The sequence below is a fragment of the Peromyscus californicus genome, unplaced genomic scaffold (assembly GCF_007827085.1).
Source record: "Peromyscus californicus insignis strain IS unplaced genomic scaffold, ASM782708v3 Scaffold_9__1_contigs__length_137607984, whole genome shotgun sequence".
NCBI classification, from domain to species: Eukaryota; Metazoa; Chordata; class Mammalia; order Rodentia; family Cricetidae; genus Peromyscus; species Peromyscus californicus.
The window spans coordinates 30,715,346-30,741,713 of record NW_026294617.1 but is presented as its reverse complement, the minus strand read 5'-3'; the positions used below and the strand labels follow the sequence as shown (position 1 = coordinate 30,741,713).

At 42.4% G+C, this 26,368-nt stretch overlaps 1 protein-coding gene across 3 annotated transcripts in view; it reads left to right on the top strand.

Annotated features, from left to right (window-relative positions):
- Positions 1-26,368, top strand: part of Elf2 (E74 like ETS transcription factor 2) — a 90,690-nt gene that overhangs the window by 31,131 nt on the left and 33,191 nt on the right. The window contains exons 1-2 of one of the 3 annotated variants that reach the window (XM_052730213.1): positions 1,389-1,500; positions 9,131-9,224. The exons of 1 other annotated variant lie outside the window; for it this stretch is intronic. Coding sequence is in view for 1 of the 2 variants with exons in the window: in XM_052730210.1 (XP_052586170.1) it covers positions 1,335-1,500 (166 nt within the window). In the remaining variant the exon portion in view is untranslated. Of the gene's footprint in view, positions 1-1,334; positions 1,501-9,130; positions 9,225-26,368 lie in introns of those variants that run through there. One more of the 3 variants, XM_052730210.1, reaches the window with a different exon arrangement.

The window sequence follows — 26,368 nt, the reverse complement described above, 5'->3', positions numbered from 1 at the left end:
CACCCACGTGGCAGATCACAACTAACTGTCTGTAACTCCATTTCCAGGGGATCTGACACCTTCATACCAATGCACATAAAATAAAGTTAAATTATAAAAAAAGAACTAATTTATATAAAAAAAACAAAGAATGTGCCAGAGCCCTCATGATCAAACTGTCTCTGGAAACACCCTCACAGACACAGTAGGGACGAGCTTTATTAATAGTCTTTTATTTATTTATTTACAAGATTTTTAACAAATTTTTAAAAAAGATTTATTTTCTTATTTTATGTGAGTGCTCTAGCTGCATGTACATCTTTACACCAGAAGAGGGCATCAGATTCCTCTTATAGATGGTTGTAAGCTACCCTGTGGTTGCTGGGAATTGAACTCAAGACCTCTGAAAGAGCAGTCAGTGCTCTTAACCTCTGAGCCATCTCTCCAGCCTTTACTAATAGTCTTTTACATGTCTCCCAGTCCAGTCAAGTTGACTGTTAAGATTAATCACACACCTGATCAGTTGACTTTTAAGTCCGAGCACAGCTGACATCCTGGAGATTGTCTTCTCTGTCTTGTATCTCACTTCTTCCTGTAACTCTTCCTTAAGTTAATGTTTTGGTTTTTTGAGACAGGGCTTCTCTGTGTAACCACTCTGGCTGTCTTGGAACTCACTCTGTAGACCAGGTTGGCCTTGAACTCACAGAGATCAGCCTGCTTCTGCCTCTCAAGTGCTGAGATTAAAGGCATGCACCACCACTGCCCAGCATACATTCGTTTTTTTAATGGCCCAAGGCTGTGAGTTTGATCCTGGCACTATAATAAAACAAAAGAAAACCTTCTCATCTGACTTTGACTGACTCACGGTGCCTTTTCCGGCATCTGAGATGCTCTTTTGTTTGAACTCTTCCTTGTCAGAAGTGTCTGGTGCTGCCTGTGGCCTCCCACTGTGCGGTGTGCTGTTCTCCGACTCGCGCGTATTTGCTGTTAGGCTGTGATTTGGCTCTCTTGGGTCTGCGGACCCATCTGATCCCTGTTCTTCTCAGGGTATGCTGTCTTGTCTCTTTGGTTTGGAGCAGTATCTTCCTTAGCATAAAACATAGAACAGTCTCTTACCTGTGTTTTAGTGAGCTGTCACACGTTTTTAATGCACGAGCCCTGATTCCTTCATCTTTCTCTGAAGACTTGAAGATGATCACAGCCAGCCCTTCCATTCCCTTGCTGCCTACATTCGTGTATATAACACATGAAAGGCACTGTGTGGACTGAAGGGGATTTTGTGAACCCAGCGATTCAGAACAAAATCTAGAATTTTCCAACGAAAAGCTTGATTGTTCTTTAATTTGCTTTTGTAGGGAGGTGACAAGGTCCCTGAATATCCAGCAGTGATTGTGGAGCCAGTCCCCAGTGCACGATTAGAGCAGGGCTACGCTGCCCAGGTTCTGGTGTATGACGATGAGACTTACATGATGCAGGATGTGGCCGAAGAACAAGAAGTTGAGACCGAGAATTCGGAAACAGGTAGACATCGCAAAAGTGGTTTATTTTGCCTGCAACTCTTATTTTAAAAAATTATTTCATGTGTAAGGGTGTTTTACCTGCAAATAAAGCTGCACTGTGTGTGTGTAGTGCCCATGGTGGCCAGAAGAGGATCCTCTGGAACCAGAGATACAGGTGGTTGTGGACCCTCAAGTGGGTGCTGGGAACCCAACCCAGGTCCTCTGGATGAGCATCCGGTGCTCTTAACTGCTGAGCCATTTCTCCAGCCCCAGATCTCACTTTGTAAGCTTCAGTATTACTATTGCTGGGGCCTCTTATACTGAAGAACCTGTTTTAAAGTGTTGTTTATCATAGGTTGGAAACTGGTATCAAATCTTTGTTTAAGAGAGTTTATAAAAATATAATAGAGTCCTTACATTATAGTTCTTTGGTATATGGCCGTCATAAAAGTTGTCTTATTCTTTTTTCTGGGACTACAAATACTCATTATTTACTTAAAGAAGTTAGCAAGTTAGTACACAAAAATGGTATTTTCTAATTAAAAAAAAGCATTCCCCCTCTGTAGCAGATTGAGCCCTCCTTTGAATCAGCATTGCTGGAGCAGTATCATTTTTTCCTCTTCAGTCTGAAGCATCTCTGCCTGTCAGATTCCTCTTCTTTTCTGTCGTCTTTGACATCGTGGTGTCTCCATCAGTTTGTATTCTGTCAGCTCTATGTGGACTTGGGGACTAGTGTGTGCAATTCTTAGAGAAATCTTTTTTTTTTTTTGCTATGACTATAAAGAAATATTGTCCCTGTATTATTTTAGTGACTTCCATAGTAATAAAATTTTTATTATAATCTGTTCATATTTAAAAACAATCTTATTATTGGTTTGCAATCCTAGTGAGATTTCTTCCCTGTGTGTGTGTGTGTGTGTGTGTGTGTGTGTGTGTGTGTGTGCGTGCAGGTCAGAGGACACCTACCTCGTGGGCATCAGCTCTCTCCTTCCACCGTGTGGTCTCGGGGCGGGGTGAACTCAGTTGGTCGTTGGCGCATTTACATACTGAGCCATCTCAGCGGCTGGAAATTTCTTAAACACGTTTGGCAGACTGCCAACTGCGTTTTGGGGGTTTGGTGTCTTTTGGTTCCGCGAGGCCCAGTGCCGGCTGCCTTCTGAGTGTTTCTAGCTTCCAGACTCACTTGGTTCTGCAGCCTCACCTCGTTATTGAGTTAGAGGTTAGAAGCTGCCGTGCTTTTCCGAACTAGGTGATGTGCCAGCAGAGCTCAGGTGAAGAGCGCACCGCTTCGCCTGACTTCTGACCGCGGTCTGGAGTGGTGCCCTGTTCTAGTCGGGAGCGCTGCTCCTTCATGTGAGTTTTCTAGGCTGAAGGCGGAAGTTCAGGGATGGCTTTCATTTTTAAAAGAAAATGTTATTATTATTTAATTGTATGTGTAGGGGTGCTTTGCCTGAATGTATGTTTGTGCACCACATGTGTGCTTGGTGCCCACAGGGGCCAGAGGAGGGCATTGGATGCCTTGGATCTGATGGATGCCCACATTACAGATAGTTGGAGCTGCTATGTGAGTATTGGGACTTCCACCTGAGTCTTCTGGAAGAGCAGGCAGCACACCGTCATCTCTCTAGACCTGAGTTTCCTTCTTGAGGTTAAAGAACTAAAAGTACTAAATACAATGACAGTTTGGAGTAGATATTGTAATGATTCTATCATGCCACTATAGCCAGATAAAACAGTAACTGCACACTAAAAATTGTGATAGCTTAAGCTGAAAGCACAAAATGAGAACTTGTTTGAGATTTCTAGATAGTTTGGGGGTGGGCAGTGGGGGTGCACACCTTTAATCCAGCACTTGCGGGGCAGAGGCAGGCGGATCTGTGAGTTTGAGGCCAGTCTGGTCTACATATCGAATTGCAAGCTGTCCAGGGCTACAGAGAGAGACCCTGTCTCAAAAGACAAAACAATAAAATGAAACAAAACGAAAAACAACCAAAAATGACAGGGTTTTGGCATCAAGTTGAAAACTTAAAGAAGTGAAAACAGCAGTGCGGGATTCGCATAAGTCGATGCTTTAGGGTATACAGTGTATTAGAATACCAGAGCAGGCTGACGGATGTTGTGGTCTAATTGATGAGAAATTCTTCACTAATTTCAATGAACTCATGTAGAACAATTGGAATAAGAAATGAATGTAACCCAGTTAAGGAATGGAGAGGATTCCATTCACAGGACAGAGATATGAATTGTGATATTAAAAAGGAGGACTGGAGCTGGGTGTGGTGCAGAGGTGTAACTGGACTACTCCAGAACCTGAGCCTCTGGAGGCTGTGGGTTTGAGGCCAGCCTGGGCCTAGTATGACCCATGCGGAGAAAAGCCAGTTACTTTTGTATTGTAATGATTCTGTTATGCCATTATAATCAGATATTGTAATTGTTTTTGACAAGTGGTTTTTTTAATATTCAATACTATTTTATTTTGAGAGTCTCTCTGGGACCCTCGGCAGGCCTTGAACTTGGTACTGCCTTCTTGCTGCTGCCTCCTGAGAGCTGGGATGACCCACATGCTCTACCATACCCACTCTCAATACTGTTCTTCAGACTCATTTTTCTTAAGCAGTAGTTAGACAAATCACTTACATTATTCTAAAATAGTAAAAAGTACCTCCGGACTTTACATGTTTAGTTCCATTCTTGGCCATGAATTTTAATAACTTTACAAGAATAATTGATAGCCATAGGCTAGCTTTTGTCTTGTGCACCCACCACACTCCTCCAAATAGTTATGTGAGCAAATCTGAGCTTGATTTTGTTTCTTTTTTTTTTTTTTTTTTTTAATCTAACCACACACTTTAAGTGGATTTCCTTCTGATATTTAGAATGTACAAGCGAGTAAGGGTTGCCAATGCTTAGCTGGGTCTGTGTTTCCATTCGGTAATGGGTTAGAATGGGAAGGTCATTCCTTGTGATGTTAAAAGTTTATAACTGAAATTCTAAACTTGTTTAAAAAGAGGTTTAGAAAGAAACTGACTGAGAAGAAGCGGAAAGGAATACAAGGTCTCAGTTTTTATTTGGTGCATTGAGGGAATTAAGACTATTGGGTAAGGGCTGTGGAGATGGCTCAGTGGTTATTGGGGCTCTCTTGCAAGCCTGGCGACCTGGCAACAGGACCTCTGTTGCGTTGGAAGGAAAGAACTGGCTCCACACAGTTGTCCTCTGACCTCCAGATGTGCATCCTGGCATGTTAACACATGCACATACACATCATGAACACATGAAGTTAAAAAAATATACACAATAGGATTTCCTTGTAGAAGTTTAGGAAATATTTCCTAGACTTCCTTTAAACTATGATGTGTGTGTGTGTGTGTGTGTGTGTGTGTGTGTGTGTGTGTGTGTGTGAGAGAGAGAGAGAGAGAGAGAGAGAGAGAGAGAGAGAGAGGCTCTTTGTTTTTTTAAGACAGGGTCTTTCTGTGTAGTCCTGGCTGTCCTGGAACTTGGTATGTAGACCACTTGGCCTTGAAGTCAGATGTCTGCCTGCTTCTGCCTCCCAAGTGTTATGATTAAAGGTGTGCGCTACTACACCTGGCTTATAATATTTTATCAACCTAAAATAATAGTTTAACTTGTTCTATAAGCTCTGGTGGTCACATTGAAGTTTTTCTTCTTTTAGTTCTCTATACCCACACACATCCATGCCAGAAACACTACCCTCATTGTTAAGTGTACAAGGATTCTCAGTTTGATAGTAACTATTGTCAGTCTATTTTGTTTATCTTTCTTTTAGAAGTCTACATTTTCTTCTCAGAGCTTAGGGGTGAACTAACATCCTCTTAAATGTTGTGGGAAACACCAGGTTCTGTAAAACTTTTCAAGAAGTGCATTTATCTAACGCGCTAAGAAGTTGCTGTGAGGATGCTTCAGGTTAGTAATCCCAGAGAGCCTTACAGAGCAGTAGTAAGCTGTGGAGGCTGAGCTTGTCTCTGGAGGCCTGAAATAACTCATGGGGCCGAGCACTTCTCCAGCACGGGGCCTGCAGACAGGTGGATGTGATGAGAGTGAGGAGTTTAGTGGATTCTCTACAGAGATTCGACAATTTAGTTCTTAATGTTCACATTAAAATATATAGATAGGAAATAAATTTTATTGAATGACAAGAGTTAGTAATTAAGCAGATAAAACAGGCGCAAGATTTCGAGGTTTTTCTGGAGGAAGCACTACTGTGGATCTGGCATCTCTGGATAGAGGATGGATTCTAGAAAGTGCTTACCTAGTATGCAAGGCCTTATGTTCAATCTCAAGTAGTATACATAAATAAACAAATACAATTTAAATAGCAATTGTTGGGACAAGAAGGCAGGAAGACTGGCTGTTGTGACTTGAACCGTGACTGAAGAAATATTAACGTAATGGCTGTAGGAACAGAGGGCTACATAAACATCATCCCACATCAGTTCTCACCTGGAGACAAGGGAGGGCATACTCACGAAAACTGTCACCCTGTGATAATAAGAGACAGTGGCATCCTGTAGAGATTTGTGGAAGGAAAGACTGTCTTGAGAAGCCGATGATTTTGTTAATAGTCACATTGATTGTGAGCTGAAATAAAGTATCCAAGAAGGAATATTTAGGTATTTACAGATGCACAGAGGAATTACCGGGGTTCCATCAAAGGAAATGGCATACTCAAATTAGGCTAATTTGTGGGAAGTTTTAGTAAAGGAAAGTAAGTACAGTGCGAAGGAGGGGGCGGGGGGCAGTGTTCCAGCACTCTACAGCAGAGCTATTTCTATTCTTGGCTCCAGAGCTCAGAGGAGGGACTGCTCAGCTACTCAAATGTGAAGCAGTTGCCCTGGAAAAGGAATCACCTTGGGAAAACCTGGGACCTTGGTCAAAGGATGCACCTGGGTGGATGGCAGTGCTGTAGTGAAGGAGCCAGGGATTCAGTCCCTAATCTTCTCTCCTCCTCTGGTCCCTGCCCAGCCTCTTCATTGAACAAACCGGTCTGAAGCTATGTGAGCCCTGTTGATGAGGCTACTCTCCTGGGATGGACAGTAGGGTGGAAAGAGCGAGGGGCCAGCTAGAAGCTGCTGGGTGTAACTGCAGCCCAGTAACAGCAGGGAAGAGGCAGATCGGGGAGTCTTCCTCATTTGATGCTGTGGAAATAAGCTAGACCTAGACCTAGGGAAAGGTATTGGAGAATGGCCCTATCGGGGCGGGTTTTCATGGCTGCATTTGTGCTGGGTAAAAAATGATACAGAGTTACTAACTGTAATTAGAAATGTTTGTCTTTTGAAAAACATGAGGAATTGCAAAAGCAAATCTGAGAGCATCCTGGGTGAGTGAGTTTCACTTTCTCCTTTTAGCCTTTCAAGCATCTTTGTGTGGCAGGAAAGAGTATTGCCTTGTTTGGCTGGTTCTGCCTTCGGTTGTTCTCCGTAGCACTTACTTGGCAATATTTCAACTTTTCAGAGTGTTTATTCAAGGTTGTCAGAACCTTGTCGTGAAAGAAGTACTTAAAGTACAGTTCTTGAGCAAGTCTTCCCTTGACGTCACCAGAAGCTTTCTGTATGCTTCCAAGTTTGACAGTCGGTAGTGCATTGAGTCAGGACATTAAATCTGTTTACATCTGTTGTATTTTCGTTCATTTCCATGTGAAAAAAAGGAAAAAACAAATCACAGCAAACACATACATTCAGCAAGCATTTTTTCCTTGTCCTTCTTCCTTAGCTCAGTGTGTCTGTCAGTCAGTCCACAGCTCACTGTGTCTGTCAGTCAGTCCACAGCTCAGTGTGTCTGTCAGTCAGTCCACAGCTCACTGTGTCTGTCAGTCAATCTACTGCTCACGGCACTTGTCAGCTCTTTGGTTGCTAGGTTTCAAAGGCCACTCTTCTGGCAAGCTCAGTGGCGTTTGAGCCATCCAGAAGTAGGTCCTTCATGATCTGACCTTACCTGTGGAAACTACTCTCCCAGCTCTTTTCCTTCCTGCCTTTCACAAGGACTTTTCAAAATGTACTGAGCTTCCTCTCTGTTCCCTCATCTGTAATATACTCAGCACTGTTTGCCATAGGTCCAGGTACCTGGGACTTTCTCCAGCTATTACGGCCAGCATTAGTCACTCTTCTGATCTTCCACTTTCTGTCTGAATTTAGTTGCTTTCTTATGTTGTTCTCACATGCGCCCTTTTTCTTTGCAGTGAGGATAAAAGTAACTTTAAAATAGTGTGTGTGTGTGTGTGTGTGTGTGTGTGTGTGTGTGTGTTTCCTTTTGTGTTGAACGTGTGATAGGTAGTGTGGAAATACAAACCAGACCAGTAGAATTTGAAGTTACTAATTTAGTTAATCAGGAACCATTTTATGTTCAGGTGTGGTGACACAGGCCTGCAATCTCAGTATGTGGGAAGCTGAGGCAGGAGGATGGTGAGTGAGTCCAGCCTGGGCTACATGGAGCCAGACCCAGTTTCAGACAAAAGAATGAAGGAAAGAAAGGAAGAGAGGAAAGGATGTCATTTATATGAAATCTTCAGCATTTCTTCATTGAATAATCTAATATTACTCAGAAATTTGAAAGTCATCCAAAAATACCTGAACATGGTCATATATAAAGGATTATAGCAAGTCTGTAATGTCACATGTAGATGAGTTATTTCATAGACTGTTGATTTTAATAATTTTTGATCATACTTAAGTTTGATTTTTTTCTAACAATAAAAGCAATATATGATGGGAAGTATTATAAAGAATAAACAAACTGAAAGTCATCACTATCACTGAGACATGATTCTACTTTTAAAAATCCAAATAACACAAATTTGGTATTGACATGTTTTAATCTTTTAAAATTAGTATCATTATTTGATACAAGCCTTACACGCTGCCCAGGTTGGCCCTAAAGCACGGGCTCAAGCTGTTTTTCCGCCCCGGCCTTCCAAGCAGCCGGTAACTGGCCTGTGCTGCCATGCTCATCCTTGTAGCTGTCTTGTCATTTTCTTTTGGTCGTTCTTAGATTGCATCACAAATAGGTGTGTCGATCTTCGGTCTTTAAGATCCTTGCATCTCTCCACTGAGGAGTCGTGGCATGACTTTGCAGCCACGGAAGCGTGAAAGGTTATCCTTGTACTTAATTACCAAGACAACTTAAAAATTCTGTGTTTGTGGGCTGCCACGATGGCTCAGTGGGTAAAAGTGCGTGCCACCACAGGCCTGACGACCTGATTTGGTCCTTGGGACCCACATGGTGGGGTGAGAGAATAACTCTGGAAGGTTAGCCTCTGATTGCCAGTCACTTGTCCTGGCACGCGAGTGCCCAAATACATACACACTCACAATGTACAATAAATAAAAATGTAAAAAATATTTAAAACTTTTAGTGAGCAAAAAAAAAATTGTATTGAAATGTTAGTTGAAAGTTAAATAATTCAATAAGAAAGCAATGGTTACTTTTTAATAAATGAAAATTGAGATTTATAAACACAGTTTGAAAAAATAAAGTCAGATTTCTTTATTGAGATATCAGAAGCTGGATTTGTGTCTTGAAGACTCAAGACGAGTCTGACTTTCTGATGAGCTGTGATAACTTCTGTATTTGTTATACCATCAGAAATCCTCCCTGTGGCACAAAAGAACTCTTTTAATTAGAAAATATTGTTGCCACAGGGAGGTAGAAGATCGACTTGAGAAATGGGGACCTGAAAAGGCCCAGTCGTAGCATCACCGGAAGGTGACAGAGAGCCAGGAGAAGACAGTGCTGGTAGGTTGGCTTTTCATTTATTAAGAATGTTTATGGTGCTATATTTTGTTACAGTTCTTTCATCTACCTATGTCATATTTTTATTTAAAGAATGACAGACTCCTCCTTAAGAAGAAATCATAAAGTAGTATCTTCACCTAAGCAGTTTGCTACCCAAGTTGTCCCCCTTCCCTGCCCTGGTAATTCCTCCGTCTTTGGGGAAAGCTCCAGGCTGCCTGAGCCTGGGATGACTTGAAGCTGCACTCACGACATCTTCTCCTTACCCTTCTGTTCCCTCTTCCAATACAGATGTTTTTCCAAACCTTTTAAAAATGTTTTCTTTTCATTGTCTGTTTTCTTGGGGTTGGTCGTAGAAATGGCAAACATGAACCTCAAAGTTAATTGAGTTTTCTTTCTGGAATAACTGAATTATAATTGTATTGCGACTAAAAGATCTAGAAAGCATTATTGGAGAATGTCTTTTAATATTTTAATATCTAAGTTTCATTTAGCCTGAGGCCATCAGTGGTTAAAAACTATAACTTTTATACCAGGGTAGGAGAAAGATGCTTCCAATTATACACAGTAAGAGATCGTCAATTATAAGACACATCCCAATTTCAGAGATGTCGAATGTGAAAAACTGCATCTTAGAATTAATGAAATTATAATATGTTATAATTATGAATCTTCCCCAAACCCCCAATTCCCATTTACTTGGAATTAGACATTAAAATGTCCAGTTTATGAACAATGTGGGCAAGCTGTAGTGTGGAGGTCGTTATGTGTGCTTATTCAGCTTTCAGACTTCTTCACTGTCTTTTAAGACAAGCTACTAAAACCCAAAACATTTGCTGAGTGTGATGGCTCATGCCTGTGATTCCAGCACTTGTGAGGCTGAGGCAGGAGGATCGTTAGTTCAAGGCCACCATGAGTTGTGTCCTCAGACACTACCTTAGAAACAATATGGATGGGCTGGAGAAATGTTCTGTGGTTAGAGCGCTTGCTGCTCTTGCAAAGGACCTCACTTGGGTTCCCAGCACCCACATCCAGATGCTCACAACCATCTGTAACTCTAGCTCCAGATTACCTAAAGCCTTAGTTCTGGCCTGTGTGGTACCCAAGTACAAGTGCGTACACATACAGACACACAGAAGGGAAAAATGACCCAAAGCAAGTAAGTAATGGCTCTGCCAGTTGATAAGCAGAAATGGAAAGGAGTTATTTTCAGTACTATTTATATAAACAACTGTTATATAGAGGAAGAATGAAAAGTATGTTAGAAAATAGGTCACTAGAAAAGAATTTTTTGTTGTTTGTTTCAGAAGCTATATTAATTCTTTTGTACTCAAGAATTTTTTTTAGTTTTTTAAAAAAAGAAACACCAGTTAAGGGGCTGGAGAGATGGTTCATGGGACAGTAAAACAGCAGAGATCCTGTCTCAGAAACAAGATGGAAGGTGAGGACCACACCCGAAGTTGTCTTCTGACTGCACACACACTCTGGTACACATGCACACCCATGAATGAGCCTACATACATACATCATATCATACACATTGGGATATACACAAATCGTACACAGACAAAGATGTTAATAAAGATAAAACTGTTAAAAACACTTCAAATTTTACTATAAAATAGTATATCTGTTTATTACAAATTTTATTAATTTGATTGAAGAGAGACTTTAATCTGAATTATCTACACTCTAAAATTTATTGCCTATGTTTGGAGTTTACAGCCTGATGCTATGAAATCCCTACACTGTGGGTTGGGAAACGGTTACTGTATTGGAGTAGACTGATACAGCTGCCGTCTCAGACACGCCTTTTCGTGATAAGAAAAGCTCAAAGCTAAAATCTGCTGTTTCACGGAAGTCCTAATACAAGACAGTTTTATGAACTTTAGTTCTCAGCATCATTCATACTTTGAAGCCCGTATTTCTCTTCATCTTCCGTGCGGCCAGCTAACTCACAGCCTCAGATGACGCCCAGGAATACCAGCTGCAGTGTCCTGGGTGACCGAGGAGACTTTATCAAAACGTATTTGTAGGCAGGTCCATTTAGCCATTTGCCCACAGGTGCTGAGGACTTGCTGTGGGCCAGCTCAGAACTGACTTTCCATGTGGCAGACAGAGCCTCTGCTCTGGCTGGCCCTTCAGCTTTGTAGAAAAGATTAAACAAGTTAGCGTGGCTTATGGCGATATAAAATGTGGGAACTGCAGGCAGGTCAGAGACTGCCTGCCCGAGAAAGTGATTTGTGAAGGGTTTGGAGTAACCAGCCGGGTAGAAACGGCAAGGTCTGGAGGAACGTGCCTTCTCTGAGTTGCAGAAGGAGATTCAGTGTGGGGGAAAAGGGGAGTAAAGGGCTTTTAAAACTTTCTATCCAAGTGTTGAGCTTCACTAAAGGGAAATAGAGGACTGCCTGTAAGTTTTAAGCCAATTAAACAACACAGATTTAGTTTTTGCAAAATCTTGAGTACTATCAATGAAAAGAGAGTAAGACAAAGAAACACCTCCCTAAGTCTTCTGCCTCTGCAGATTTGGGCTACACTTGTAGGTCCGTGAGCGTGGTAGCAACTAAGATGGATGGTTGGCCTGGTATCCTTATCTTCGGAGTGAAGAAGGTGGGTGCAGGGCTTTGTACAGGTCTGATGCAGGGGAGGAACCACTGCCCCTCATCTGTTCTCCTTGCTCACTGCTGAGTGTAGGTCTTACTGTGGCCTGGGTGAGACACAGCATCCGGCCTGATTGAATTCTAGTCTGTTGAACTGGCAGGATTATGTAGGGCTGGTGGCCTCTATGTTACATAATAGGAACATTATTTTAATCATTTGGGCTAGGAAGCCTAAGTTAATCTTTTGGTTCTGATATCTGTAAATAAAAGTTATCTTGAGATGCTTTTCATATTTTTTTAGCACTTTATACAAATAACCACGCGTTGACATTTTCACTGACTTTCATCTTCATGGAGAGTCAGTGTTCTGGGCCTTGTGGCGTACTACATGCAGTAAGCACAATTATATATGGAAAGGCTGTGCTGAAGGGCCTGCCTGTACAATAAAGTGTATGCAAAAATGTTGGGAGGAGTTTTTAAAAAAATGTAACATACAATACTTAAAACATGGACAAAATTATCAACAAGTGCCCACTGACTTGCTGTGGAATTAGTAAACCCTGGCGTGCTTGTGAGTAAACCTGCCCAGTCTGGTGTACCCCACCTCCCCCATCCACTCTTGTTCTGTGGTTCTCATGGTAACCGTGGGGTGGAGTCTCAGCACTAATGTGAGATTTTTTTTTTTAAAGATTTATTTATCTATTATGTATACAGTGTTCTGTCTGCATGTATCCCTGCAGGCCAGAAGAGGGCACCAGATCTCATTACAGATGGTTGTGAGCCACCATGTGGTTGCTGGGAATTGAACTCAGGACCTCTGAAAGAGCAGCCAGTGCTCTTAACCACTGAGCCATCTCTCCAGCCCCCAATGTGAGATTTTACTTGGCCATTTTAGTTGCCAAAAAGAAATGAACTTTTAGTTTAACAGCAATTTCTTAGTGATGGAAAAAACCATGATTTATTAAAATAACCGTATATGCATCAGCTTGAAGTAACTGATTAGAAGTATGCTAAGCAACATACATGCATATTAAGAACTGTGTTTACTAAAAAATATCGGAAACTGAGTTTATTGTATCACTTCTTTTTATAGGGACTTAGATATATGTGATAAAAATTATAGACTTGAAGCAGGGCAGACCAAAATGAACAGGGAATTGTGACTCTCACCACTATAGAAGTGTGTGTATTTGTTTTTTCTCCCAGATAGAACATTGTTCTATGTTTATGAAGGGTCAATTATTCTAGTATCCAGGCTTTAACTTCATGTTAATTTTATTTCCTGGCATATGCAGATGTCATTGGCATCTTTGCTCATAACAGACGCTGGGCTCCAAATGAGGCATGAGCCTGTCATACTATTTGGGGAGAGGCTTAGGACTTAAGTGTGTTCTCTGTTGACGGTTAGAGGTTTCATTTTATCTTGGTACCTGAAGAATTAGTTTTATTACTGATTTGTGGTAGCTTTTTCTTCCATTATTCCAGTGACAATTTCTCTGGCTGTAAATTTTTCAAACTTAATAATTTTTTCTTCCTTGTCTTGAAAAACGGGGGGGGGGGGGGGATTGAAAAACTTGGTACATAAAGTGCTCACTAGAAAAAAATAACAGTATTAGTAGTGACAGATGTAGCTCAGTGGTAGTGTTCTTGCCTGTATGTGCAAAGCTTGTTTAGGAAGCTTCCTGTGGTGTTTCGAATGAAAAAGACCCCCATAGGCTCATATATTTGAATACTTAGTACCCAGTTGGTGGAACTGCTTGGGAAGGGTCAGGAGGTGTGGTCTTGGAGAAGGTATCACTGGTGATGCTTTGAGGCTTCAAAAGAACTGCCACCATTCTGAGGCTGTCTGCCTTGTGGTTCTGTCTCAAGATTTGAGTGCTCAGATATTCTAGTGCCATGCCTGCCTGCCTGCCACCACGATGGCTATGAACTCCAACTCTCTGAAACCAGACACCCCAAATAAATGCTCTTTTAATAAGTTGCCTTGGTCACACTGTCTTATTACAGCAGTAGGAAAGTGATTAAGGCACTTTCCCTAAATGCTGTTGGCTTTTGCAGTGGGGTAACAGCACCCGTGGCAGATGTTTCCCATCATGCTTGTCTTTAAATAAAGAAGAGTGGCCGTGATGCTCCTCGTTTCAGCCATTACGTCAGTGTTACTGAAACGGCTGCAGGTCCTGGGGCACGAGGCATGCCTACCTGTTTGACCCGATTATGTTTATTAAAATGTTCAGATTGAGTATGAATAGCCCATCCTACTCATTGTGAGTCTTTTGGGACCTTCCTTAAGCAAGCAGTTCTCACTTCTGTGGTCTCTCACTGTCTGCCCACGGACACTCACCTGTTAATAAACCCGAGCTTGTTGACAGGGCTGCTTTCCCTTTGTTCCCTCTGTATTTGCTATGCCTCTTTTCTCTCTCTGACCTAGCCCTGATGTTTTGGGGAATGCTTATTAGTCTTTAGAATTCCTTGAATTATTTTTATTTTATTTTTTATACATGTGTGTTTGAATGTATGTAATTTTGAGTCAGGGTCTTGACTACGTAGCTCAATCTGGCTATCACAGGACTCACCAGACTAGAGTTTTTGGACCCTGTGATGGCCTACTTCTGTTTGTTGTAGAACATTGCTTTGAGACCCGAGCATTTATTCTTTTTCAGTAGATTTCTATAAAACAGTTTAAAATTGAATGTCATTAAGCTAACATGTTGCTTGGCTCCATCTGTGGAGGCAAAACATTGTGGAGGCAGGAGCATGACAGGAAGCAGAGACAGGAACAAGATACCAGGAAGATCCCATCCCCTGTGACTAATTCCCCCAGCTAGGTCCCACCTCCTAAAGTTTCCAAAATGAACTGTATGATGATACATTCCTGGAATCCCACCAGTTGAGAGGCTGAGGCAGGAGGATTGCAAGTTTGAGGCCAGCCTGAGCAAGATCCTGCTTCAAAAGTCTAAACAGAATGATGATCTTGAGGTACATGTCTTTAATACCAGTGCTTGGGAGGCAGAAGCTGGTGGGTCTCTGAGTTCCAGGCCAGCCAGGGCTACACAGTAAGAGTATCTTAGTAAAACTAAGCAAGGCACCAGAAAAGAAAAGGAAAAAAAGGGGAGGGGGGCCTAAAAAGAAAGAAAACATTACTACCAAGCTAAAGTTTCCAGAACTTTCCCAGAACAGTTCTACTTAGCATCTGTGGACCAAGCATTCAGCATAAGAATCTGTGTGGGACATTTCAGATCCAAATCATAATGGTATATATTAACTTTCTAGCATTCATAGATTTCTAAATTTAAAATACCCAGTGGTTCTGAAAAGAAGAATAAGGAACTTAGAACTCTATTGGCTGTAGTATTAAGGCAACTCCACGTAGTTAAAAGGGAGGTTTATTTTGTGGGGTAACTTACAAGTGAAGGGATAGGTAACAGGGTCTGGGAAAGGTGTAGCGCAGTCCAGCGGTGTTCCCTGTAGAACTCTGCTCGGTCTACCTCCAGTGTCCAGGATCCAGGAACCAAGAGAGCCTGCACAACCGTATCTCAGGTCTTAAGGGCTCCTGTCTCAGCCCCGCATTGTAGGCGTGACAGTTATTGAAGCCTCAGTGGGGATAGTGCTTCCAGATCAAAGCTGGAACAGCTACCCACTATATAACTCTGCTTAGTTGTTGAAAGATGCTTTTATTGGAATTCTCCAAAATGTAAAAGTTCCCAGTGGAATGGTAAAAATGTTTCTCTCTTCATTTATAGCTGTCAACTAGCAGGTAATTACTAATATGCTTAATGTTGTGTTTTATTTTTAACAGACTCTTTTAAAACCCAATATCTTGTAAGGTGGTCGGGTTGCTAAGAGTTGGGTTGGGAGCATCTGTGAGTGTCTCTCTGTGCAAATGTTTCTTCAGGTTGATAAAGGAGCACTTCCGGGGACTATTGGCACTCTGCTTAACATCTGTGAGGGGTTCAGTCTTCTTGTGTGTGGAGCTTGTTGGCCATAGGGTGAAGCCTCTGAATTTGGAAACATTAGAGTGTTTCCAAATCTGAGTACCCAGCATTGCAGAGGAGGTCCAAATGCTAAGGCATTCGAGTTGCCAGCCTTCTCCACTGTGGTGTCGGGGCACGCACCTCTCTGTTAGCACATTCAAGCCTGGGAAAAGTAATGCTGACTGTAACTTCTGCGTTGGGATATCAATAACAAATGCAGCATAGTGTGAAAATGCGCATTTATTATTGGTCAAGAGTCACAAATACTATAAAAATACCGTGGTTTATGCTCGAGTTTAAAAGTCGACATGGTAAACTTCATTTAGAAGTCAGGTGTAGCTGAAGTTTTCTCTGGACTCAGTAGCCACTTATAAAATAATCACTCAGAAGCTTATATTAATTAAAACTGCTTGGCCATTAGCTCAGGCTTACCACTGACTAGCTCTTACATTTAAACTCAGCCCATTTCTGTTAACCTGTATGTTGCCACATGTTCCATGGCTCTACCTGTGTGCCTTAGCATATGGACCATTCGCCTGAGAACCTGAGTTGATCCCCACCCAGACTTACATGATGAAAAGAGAGTCCACTGACCTCCACGTGTGCACCATAGTGTGTGCATGTGCACATACCTGTGAGCTTATCAAAAATAAATAAATGAAATAAAAAAATTAAATACATGGATGAGAACTACCTGGCTGCTGTGGGATAATGCTTTTGTACACTGGTTTAATAAAATACTGACTAGCCAATAGCTAGGCAGGAAGTATAGGCGGGATAAACAGACAAGGAGAATTCTGGGAGGAGGAAGGCTGAGTCAGGAGACACCAGCCCACTGTCCGGGGTATGTAATGGCACACCTTTAATCCTAGCACTCGGGAGGCAGAGGCAGGTGGATCTCTGTGAGTTCGAGGCCAGCCTGGTCTACAGAGAGAGTTCCAGGACAGGCTCCAAAACTACACAGAGAAACCTTGTCTCGAAAAAACAAAAACAAAAACAAACAACAACAAAAAAGGAACTGAAAATCTTTAGAGATAACATCTAGAAACTGACTGAAGTGAACTGGGATCAGTCTTCTCAAGCAGTGGAGGGAGGAGCAGTGGAGGGAGGAGCAGTGGAGGGAGGAGCAGTGGAGGGAGGAGCAGTGGAGGGAGGCACAGGTGCCCTTTCCCATTCCCCTTACAGTTGAGATGCTGGTATTCTTAATGTAGGCTGTATTTACATTTCATCATCAAAGCCAGGCATGGTGGTGCATGCCTTTAATCCCAGCGTTTGGAAGACAGAGTCAGGTGGATATCTGTGACTTAGAGACTACCCTGATCTAAAAACAAGTTCCAGGACATTTAGAGCTACATAAAAGAGAAAAAAAAAAGTCTCAGAAAAAAAAAAGAATAAATTTCATCATTGAGAATATGGTTGACAGTTAATGGTCTTAGGGGCAGAGGAACTAGTATGTCATATGGAATAAACATTCCTAAATGCCGGTGTGTGTGTGTGTGTGTGCGTGTGTGTGTGTGTGTGTGTGTGTGTGTGTGTGTGTGTGTGTGTGTGTGGTGTGTGATGGAAACGATTTATCTCTGCATCTTTCTCTTTTTCTTCTCCCCTCCTTTTTCTCTCTCCCACTTCTGCCTTTAAAATCTTTCAAGTGAGTTCTATTTCACACAGGATGAAGTTCAATAGATTATTATTATTTTTTTTCTTTGCAGTGCTGGAATCATACTCAGGCCCTTGCAGATGCTGTGTGAGCATTCTGCAGCTGAGCCACTTCCTCCCGCCCCTCTTTTTGGGCAGATTCCCTCCTGCTTTGGCTTCTGCCTTTCAAGTGCTGGAATTATAGACGTGGGTTACTATGCCTGGGATGACTTTGAGAGCTCCAGACACCGAAATTTACCTCCTTTCACATACTTATAAGTAGTAAAGGCAAACAAAACCAAAAGCAATAACAAAAATAAAGAACAAAACCTTTCTAACATACGAAGTTTCATTAATATATTGCTAGGAATAGTTCTGAGGGTTTTATATATTAACATAATTTACTCTCAGGAACACCAGGCTAAATAATTTTCCAAGTGTAAAAGCAGGTATTTCGGCCGGGCGGTGGTGGCGCACGCCTTTAATCCCAGCACTCGGGAGGCAGAGCCAGGCGGATCTCTGTGAGTTCGAGGCCAGCCTGGACCACCAAGTGAGTTCCAGGAAAGGCGCAAAGCTACATAGAGAGACCCTGTCTCGAAAAACCAAAAAAAAAAAAAAAAAAAAAAAAGCAGGTATTTCAACTTGGAGAGTCAGTAGCTCAAGAGCACACCTTCAAACATCACACTGACAAATAGTGTGTCATATTCCTCTTCTACACACACAAACACACACACTCACTCTTAACTGCTTCTGTTAACCCAAATTCTGTTGGGTGTTGAGCTGGAGAGGTGGCTCAGTGGTTAAGGTCACTGGCTGCTCTTCCAGCAGACCCAGGTTTGATTTTCAGCACCTGTATGGTGGCTCAAACATCTTAACACCAGTTCCAGGGCATCCAGTACCCTTTTCTTACCTCCACAGGCACTGCTTGTTGGGTCTTGACATATGCTAGGTGGTTTTTTTGTTTTTTTGGTTTTTTTTGTGACAGGGTTTCTCTGTGTATTCCTGGCTGTCCTGGAACTCGCTCTGTAGATCAGGCTGGCCTCTGCCTGAGTGCTGGGAGTGCTGGGATTAAAGGAACGTGCCACCACTGTCTGGCACTAGTTCTTTTTTAAAAAGTATTTATTTTTGTTTTGTGCATGAGTGTAAACTTCATGTGTGCAGGTTAATTTGGAGGCCAGAAGATGGAATGGGATCTCCTGGAGCTGGAGGTACAGATGGTTGTGAACTACCTGATGTGTGTGCTGGGAACCAACATGGGGGTCCTTTGGAAGAGCAGGGATTGCCCTTAATGGCAGAGCCATTTATTCAGCCCGACATATGCTGTTTACTATCTGGAACAAATTGCTTCCATTTTTCACTTTGTTTCGGCATTTTTATCATAGGCTAGCACCTACAGCTTTGAGAAAAACTAGGATAATACATGATTCCAACCATAAGAAATGGTTTGACTTTTTGGAAATGTGTTATTAATGTAAATTGGTGAACTGACATGGATCATTTGTGTAGAGTAAGAAAAGTACAGAGAAGGTGAATGGAGTAGCGAGTGAGAGGAATGTGTGGATGGGTGATGGGTTCTACAAGTTGCTCTAAGTTAGCCAAATTGATTCAAAGTCTGGCTGTGGTTTGGTGCCATCTGGTGGTGCTTATGTGCTTGTATGGGTGTTCTTTGATGCCAAGAATAGCAGATGGGAAACAGTTTTTTCTCATTTTGTTCTTTCTGAGACAGAGTCTCATGTAGCTCAGGCTGACCTTGGACTTGTAGTGTAGTAGAGGATTATTTAAACTCCTCACCCTCCCTGCTTTTCCCTTCTCACATGTGGGATCACAGGCAAGTGCTACCTTGCCCAACTGTTTGATGCATTGATTCTAGGACCCTCTCTCCCTCAATACCAACTTCTCCAGGTGAAGCTGTAATGCCTGTTCTTGGAAGGCTGAGGCAGAAGGATTGTGAGTTCAAGACCAGCCTGGGCTACATAGTGAGAGCTTGTCTTGGAGAACAACCCTCACTGCCCCTCAGTTCCCTGCACAAAAGGCAGTGTTTCTGAATAACCTTGGCATACGCTTCTGTGTGCCATAGATCATGTCATTCTAATACGTAGAACAGCATAGCTGCTCTGTAAATAGTTGTTACACAGGAAAAGGACTGTCTGTGGTCAGGACCAGTGCAGCCCCTTCTCGAGTATTTTCAGATAGGTGGCTGAATTCAAGGATGTGGAACTCGGATTCAAAGGGAACGGTTGACTTGCGTAAAGAATTCATATTTTCATGAAGTTTTACCCAGTGTATTATGTTTGCATTTATTTGATTAAGTTTGTATGACGTGCTCCATAAAATCACAATAGACTATTTTAATTTTCGAGGAGACAGCATGAGCCAGACACAGCACTAAGAAATTTGTGGTTATTCAGACACGGACAAGCCATGCAGTTGCAGTTTGAGACTTCAGCTGCTGCAGTAGGTGTGGCTAGAGAGAAGGCTGGAAGGGGTTTTAATCATACCGTGTGAGTATGACAGAAGTTGTAGCTTTGACCCCGACTGTGGTAGCACATGCCTATGGTCCTCTCCATCAGGAGGTTGAGGCAGTGTGGGCTACAACACGAGACCATGTCTCTAAATGAAACAAAAACCAAGAAACATAGCTTGTAAAATACTAAGTTGAGGGTTTGATAAGGGAATAAATTAAACTTCATCCAATCTAACCACTGTGGAAAATGATGGATATCAAAATCATAAATCAGGATAATAAAAGTCCCAAACATGTCAAATTAATAGCATGAATTAAACACACCCTTTATTTATTTATTCATTAATTAATTAATTAATTAATTAAATTATTTATTTATCTATTTTCAAAGATTTATTTATTTATTATGTATACAGTGTTCTGTCTGCATATACACCTGCAGGCCAGAAGGGGGCACCAGATCTCATTATGGATGGTTGTGAGCCACCTTGTGGTTGCTGGGAGTTGAACTCAGGACCTCTGGAAGAACAGCTAGTGCTCTTAACCTCTGAGCCATCTCTCCAGCCCCCACATCTGCTGTTTATAATAGATTCAACAAAAATAGACCAAATAGAAGAAACAGGAGACAAATAACAGAAAAAAAATGCCCACAATAAATTTATTAAATAAAGAAACATTTCACCAGAAAAATATTAACTGAAGAAAATGGTAGTAATAAAAATAATTCGGCTGGGCGGTGGTGGCGCACGCCTTTAATCCCAGCACTCGGGAGGCAGAGCCAGGCGGATCTCTGTGAGTTCGAGGCCAGCCTGGTCTCCAAAGCGAGTTCCAGGAAAGGCGCAAAGCTACACAGAGAAACCCTGTCTCGAAAAACCAAAAAAAAAAAAAAAAAAAAAATAATTCGTCATGAATATCTTCAATTAGGACAAAGGGGATCTTAAACAGTTTAGAGAAGAGTTCTGAAGTATAATCATTAGCCTATGTGAATTTATCGTGAATATCTTCAATTAGGACAAAGGGGATCTTAAACAGTTTAGAGAAGAGTTCTGAAGTATAATCATTAGCCTATGTGAATTTATCGTGAATATCTTCAATTAGGACAAAGGGGATTTTAAAGAGGGGAGAGGAACAGTTCTGAAATACAATCATTAGCTTACATGCATGTAACAACAGAGCTATGAAGAAGAAAGAACAAAACCAAGTTGTAAGCAAGGTGCTTTAACAGGATTATGGGGGCTGGAGAGATAGTCCGGCTGGTTAGGACACTTACTGCTTTCTCCAGAGGACCTGAGTTCAGTTTCCAGCATGGGTCCACATTAGGTGGCTCACAACTGCCTGTAACCCCTGCTCTAGGGGATCTGAAACCTTCTGGCCTCAACAGAAACCCATACTCCTACAGCACACACTCCCACAGACAGATGAATTTAAAAGAGAAAAATCTGACCAGGCGTGGTGGTGCACACCTTTACTCCCAGCACTCAGGACACAGAGAGGCAGGTGGATCTCTGAGTTTGAAGCCAGCCTGGTCTACAGAGTAAATTCCAGGACATTGGGGCTGGACGGTGGTGGCGCACGCCTTTAATCTCAGCACTCGGGAGGCAGAGGCAGGTGGATCTCTGTAAGTTCGAGGCCAGCCTGGGCTACAGAGTGAGTTCCAGGTCAGGATCCAAAGCTACACAGAGAAACCCTGTCTCAAAAAAACCCCCACAAAACCAAAACCAAAAAAGGAATTTGGATCTGTTGAGATGGTTACTGGTAAAGGTGCTTGGCATCAAGCCTAGTAACATGGGTTTGATCCCCAGGACCCACATGGTGGAAGGAGAACCCCTGAAAGATGATACTGAGAGTTGACCCCTGACCTCCACAAGTGGACATTGGTGTGAACATGGTCACACGAGTACATCAAAACACAATAAAATGAATACACTAAACGTATGGGAGAACACTGCAGCTCTGAATACATGTCTGGGGTCAGGGAGATGGTTCGTCCTTAAAAGACTTCTTGTTCTTGCAGAAGAGCAAGGTTCAGTTCCCAGCTCCCAGATGGGGACGCAATCCTCATGACCCCTGTCCAGGGCATCTGATGCCCTTCTGACCTCAGCGGGACCCAGGCATTCGAGTGGCTCACATACATGCGTGCAGTCAAAACAATACACATACAAATAAAACATCTAAAATATTTTTTGAAAATAAAGATTAGTATAATGAGCATATGTTCATACTTAGATGCTAATAAACAGCTAATAGAATAAAACCAAATAAAGTAACCAATGGGAACCAATTACAGTTTCTCCTCCGTTCCCCTTTTGTTCTCTGAGATAGGGTCTGATGTAGCCTAGGCTGGCCTCAAGCTTCTTGTGTGGTTGAGGCTGACTTTGAACTCCTGATCTTCCCTGCCTTCCATCTTTCTTTAAGTGCTGGGATTACAAAATGAAGGCTAAAATATGTTTATATGTGAAACCTTCAAACCAAATAAAGAGAAAAGCAACAACATCAAAATTAATGAAAGAGAAAATAAACCAGAAAAAAAATGGTTGAAGCGCTATAAAATAGTAAGGAAAAACAATCAGTAGGAATAAAAGTATATGATGAAGACTTAAAAAAAAAACACAAGTTCCCTTTTGGAATGGCACAGTGGTCTAACTCTGTTATTTCAAGCTCATTTCTTTCTCCTCTAGTAAACTGTTTTCTTTCCTGTAACAAATCATAAGTCAGAAGACCATTATGAACAAGCTACTGCTAAGGAATTTGAAAATTTATTAGATAATGCTAAATATATATGAAATTGCGGGGGCAGGAAGGAGGATTAACCATAACAAAAGGCGTATGAAAAAAAGCTGTATGTAAACTACTATCTTATGACCTAAATATTATTAAAGAAAAGACGGAAGCTCTCCTGCATGGCTGACTGCTGCCCCTAGAGCCTTGTTTCACTAGTCAGGGGTGGATACTGAGTGAGCTGCAGGTTAGGACCCCAGAGCCCCTGAAACAAAACTGCCTCTTGCCCTTCCTCTTGCCCACGCACCTGAACTAGGTGATAAGACCCTGTTGCTGCAGACTGTATACTTTGGTTAGAAGAACTAGAGAAAAGCTGGGACTGAGTTAGGAACTTCCTGTTGCTGCCAGCTCTGAGTGCTGGACAGCACCATGCAGGCTGCTGTGGGGAAAAAGGCACCCATGGTTTTACATAGATATGAATGCTAGGAACTTCCAAACCAACCTGCTAGGCAAGGTGTGTCCACTTATCTCTGCTTGGATTTGAGGCTGGTGACACAGGAGGGGACCCATGCATGGTACTTTAAACCTCATCAAAAACACATGGCTGGGGAAGGGAGCATATTACTGTTTTTTAAATCCCTTATGAGTGTCTAGGCTTATCCCCATAGACAAATGTTACCCTTCCTTTTAAAGAGAGGAGCTTCTCTGCCGAGAGTGGTAGTGAATGTACTCACAGCTGCTCGAGGTGCTGAGAAAAAGTGATGGTGAGTGGTCAGCAAACAGTGCATTTCTATTCCACCTCCGAGGCTCAGGAGACACTTGAGAATTGAGGAAGAATGTCGTCAGAGCTGGACGATAAGGAGAAGGGCCGTGTGCAAAATGCCACCTTGGGCAGGGCACGGCCATGGATGTCCTGAGCTCACAAAAGATGCAGCTCCCTGTGTTAGGAGCTGCATGTCACTAGAGTTATCGACAGGAGGTTGTGGATGGGCGTGGGCTCGTGGGTCCCGACCCTCCAGGCTGAAATCCTGGCTGCCGAGACATTCTAGGAGGGGGAGTCATTGCTCCGAGTTGTTCCCCACCAAGATCCAGTGGACAGTCAGACCCACGACCACACAGATGGCCCTGGTTAAACTCAGCGGGCCACAAAACAAAACACATTAATGTGAGAGAGGGGTTTCTAGGGAGAAGGGGGTAACAGGAGTGAACAGGGAGAGTAATTAGAATGCAGTCTATCCATGGATGACATGTTGACAAAGCACCTGTTAGAAGTTTTTGAAGCGAATGTTTAGCAGGTAACCTGAACATGGCGGAGCTTAGCAACCTGCGTTCACTCCCAGAGTCCTGTGCAGCTGGAGGAGGGAGCTCAGTTCCACTGGTTATTCCCTGACCTCTCCATGTGTGTTGTGGCACGTGCCTGACTCTCTCCACAGTACATTTTTAAAATGTGATAAGAAGCATAAAATTTTTGGTGAAAATTCCCTTGATCATAGGTTGAAGGAAAACCCGCCCATGTAACAATTCCAATAGATCCAACACTCATTTGTTAAAATTTGATGTGTACTAAGGATAAAGACTTAGTTGGAACCTCATAAGGGACATTATTAAATATGTACAGTAAACTGGTTATGGTGGCTCATGAATGTAATCTCAGCACTTGGGGAAGCAGGTCTCCAACTTACAGTAAATCACATTTAGTGGAGAAAAAGGATGCCAGCTACCATCTTCACACACTAGCATTGCTGCAGGAACATAGAGAGGGTTCTTTAGTGTGGCTTTCTGTTGCTGTGATACAACACCTTGACCAGAACCAAAAGCAACTTGTGTAGGAAAGGGCTGATCTCAACTTAGACTGCCGGGTAACACCCGTCACTTGAGGGGATGGGGCAAGAACGCAAGCCTGGCAGGAACATGGAGGCAGGATCTGGAGCAGAGGCCATGGAGGACTCTGCTTTCTGTAGTTTACTCAGCTTGTTTTTTCATACACCCCCAGGACCACCTGTCCACCGGCAGCACGCATCAGTCACTAATTAAGAAAATGTCCTACAGGCCAGTCTGATGAGGGCATCTTCTCAGTCGATCTCTCTTCCCAGGTGACTCTGACCTGTGTTAATAACTTGATGCTAAAGCTAGCCAGCAGAGGAGGAAAGTCTTAATGATGAGAATAAGTAGGGTTGAGGTACGGCTCAACTCTAAAGTGCTGGCCTCGCATGAACAAAGCACTGAGTTCAATTCCTCGTACCACATAGATGCATCAAAAGGTTTTGAGACAAAAAAACAAAACTGTCATTCTTTGTAAATGGGTCTGCAATTAAAATCTAAAAGACTACTCATATAGACTATTAAAGTTGCTATGAAGGTTCATCATACAAACGAAAAAGAACTTATCAGGGTTGCTGTATACAACCACAATAATCAGGAAGAAAATGAAACAATCTCACAGGAAAATCCAAACTGAATAGAAAAATCTTCATTAGGTACCTAGGAATAAACCTGACAGCACATGTGACCTGTTTACCATACCTAAGTGGATCACAGTTGTTTATTATTTTAATCTTTAATCCAAAAATACATAGGAAAACTGAGGATGATCAATCTAGTCTTCCTTCTCCAGCTAATGTAAAACCCAGTTTCCTTCTAGTCAGAATCCTTGCAGATTTGCTTTGGCTGAATTTGACAAACAGTTTTTAAAATATGGATCTCATCAATACAGTCCAAGCCACTGGTTCTTAACGTATAGGTCGCAACCCCTCCGACAACCCTCTGTCCCCCAAAATATTTGCATTACAATTCTTAACAGTAGCAAAATGACAGTTATGAAGTAGCAACGAAAATAATTTGATGGTTGGGGGTCGCCACGACATGAGGAACTGCATTAAAGGGCTGCAGCCTTCAAACCACTGCTCTAGACCATTCTGCGAAAGAACAAAGAGCTGTGTACTTCTCCTGTGCACAGAGAATGATTCCTGGCCAGGAGGAAGGGTGTGTGCTGATTATGCACAAGGCCCTGGATTTAACCCCTTGAAGGAAAGGGACAGGGAGAAAAGTATCTGCAGCTGTAGAAAATACAAAGTACAGGCATGGCGGGGTATACTGATAATTTCAGTATGGGGAGGCCAAGGCAAGTTCAAGACTTAGAAATGTGTAGAGCAAGCAGTGGTTCCCAACCTTCCTAAAGCTGCACCCTTTAACACAGTTCCTCATGTTGTGTGGCCTCCAGCCATGAAATTCTTTTTGTTACTGCTGCATAACTGCAATTTTGCTACTGTTAGGAACTGTAAATACCTGCTATGTAGGACATCTAATACGTGACCCCTGTGAAAGGGCTGCTCGATCCCCCTAAAGGGGCCACATCCCACAGGTTGAGAACAGCTGATAGAGAGTTTCTGTCTAAGAAGAGAGAAGAGAGGGACTGGAGAGATGGCTCAGCAGTCAAGAGCACTGGCTGCTCTTGCAGAGGACCAGGGCTCCATTCTAACATTCACATGGTGGTTCCCAATTATCTGTAACCCCAGTTCCAGGGATCCAACACCCTCTTCTGGGGTCTGCGGATACCAGGCATGCATGTGGTATACAAAACACTTATATGTAGAAAATTTAAAAGTAACGTAATTAAAACTTTTTTTTTTTTTCCAGAAAATAAATCAGGCCTGGTGGTGGTGGTGGCAAAGGTGGAGGCAGAGGCAGGTGGATCTCTGAGTTCGAGGCCAGCCTGGTTTACAGACTGAGTTCCAGGATGGCCAGAGCTACACTGAGAAACCC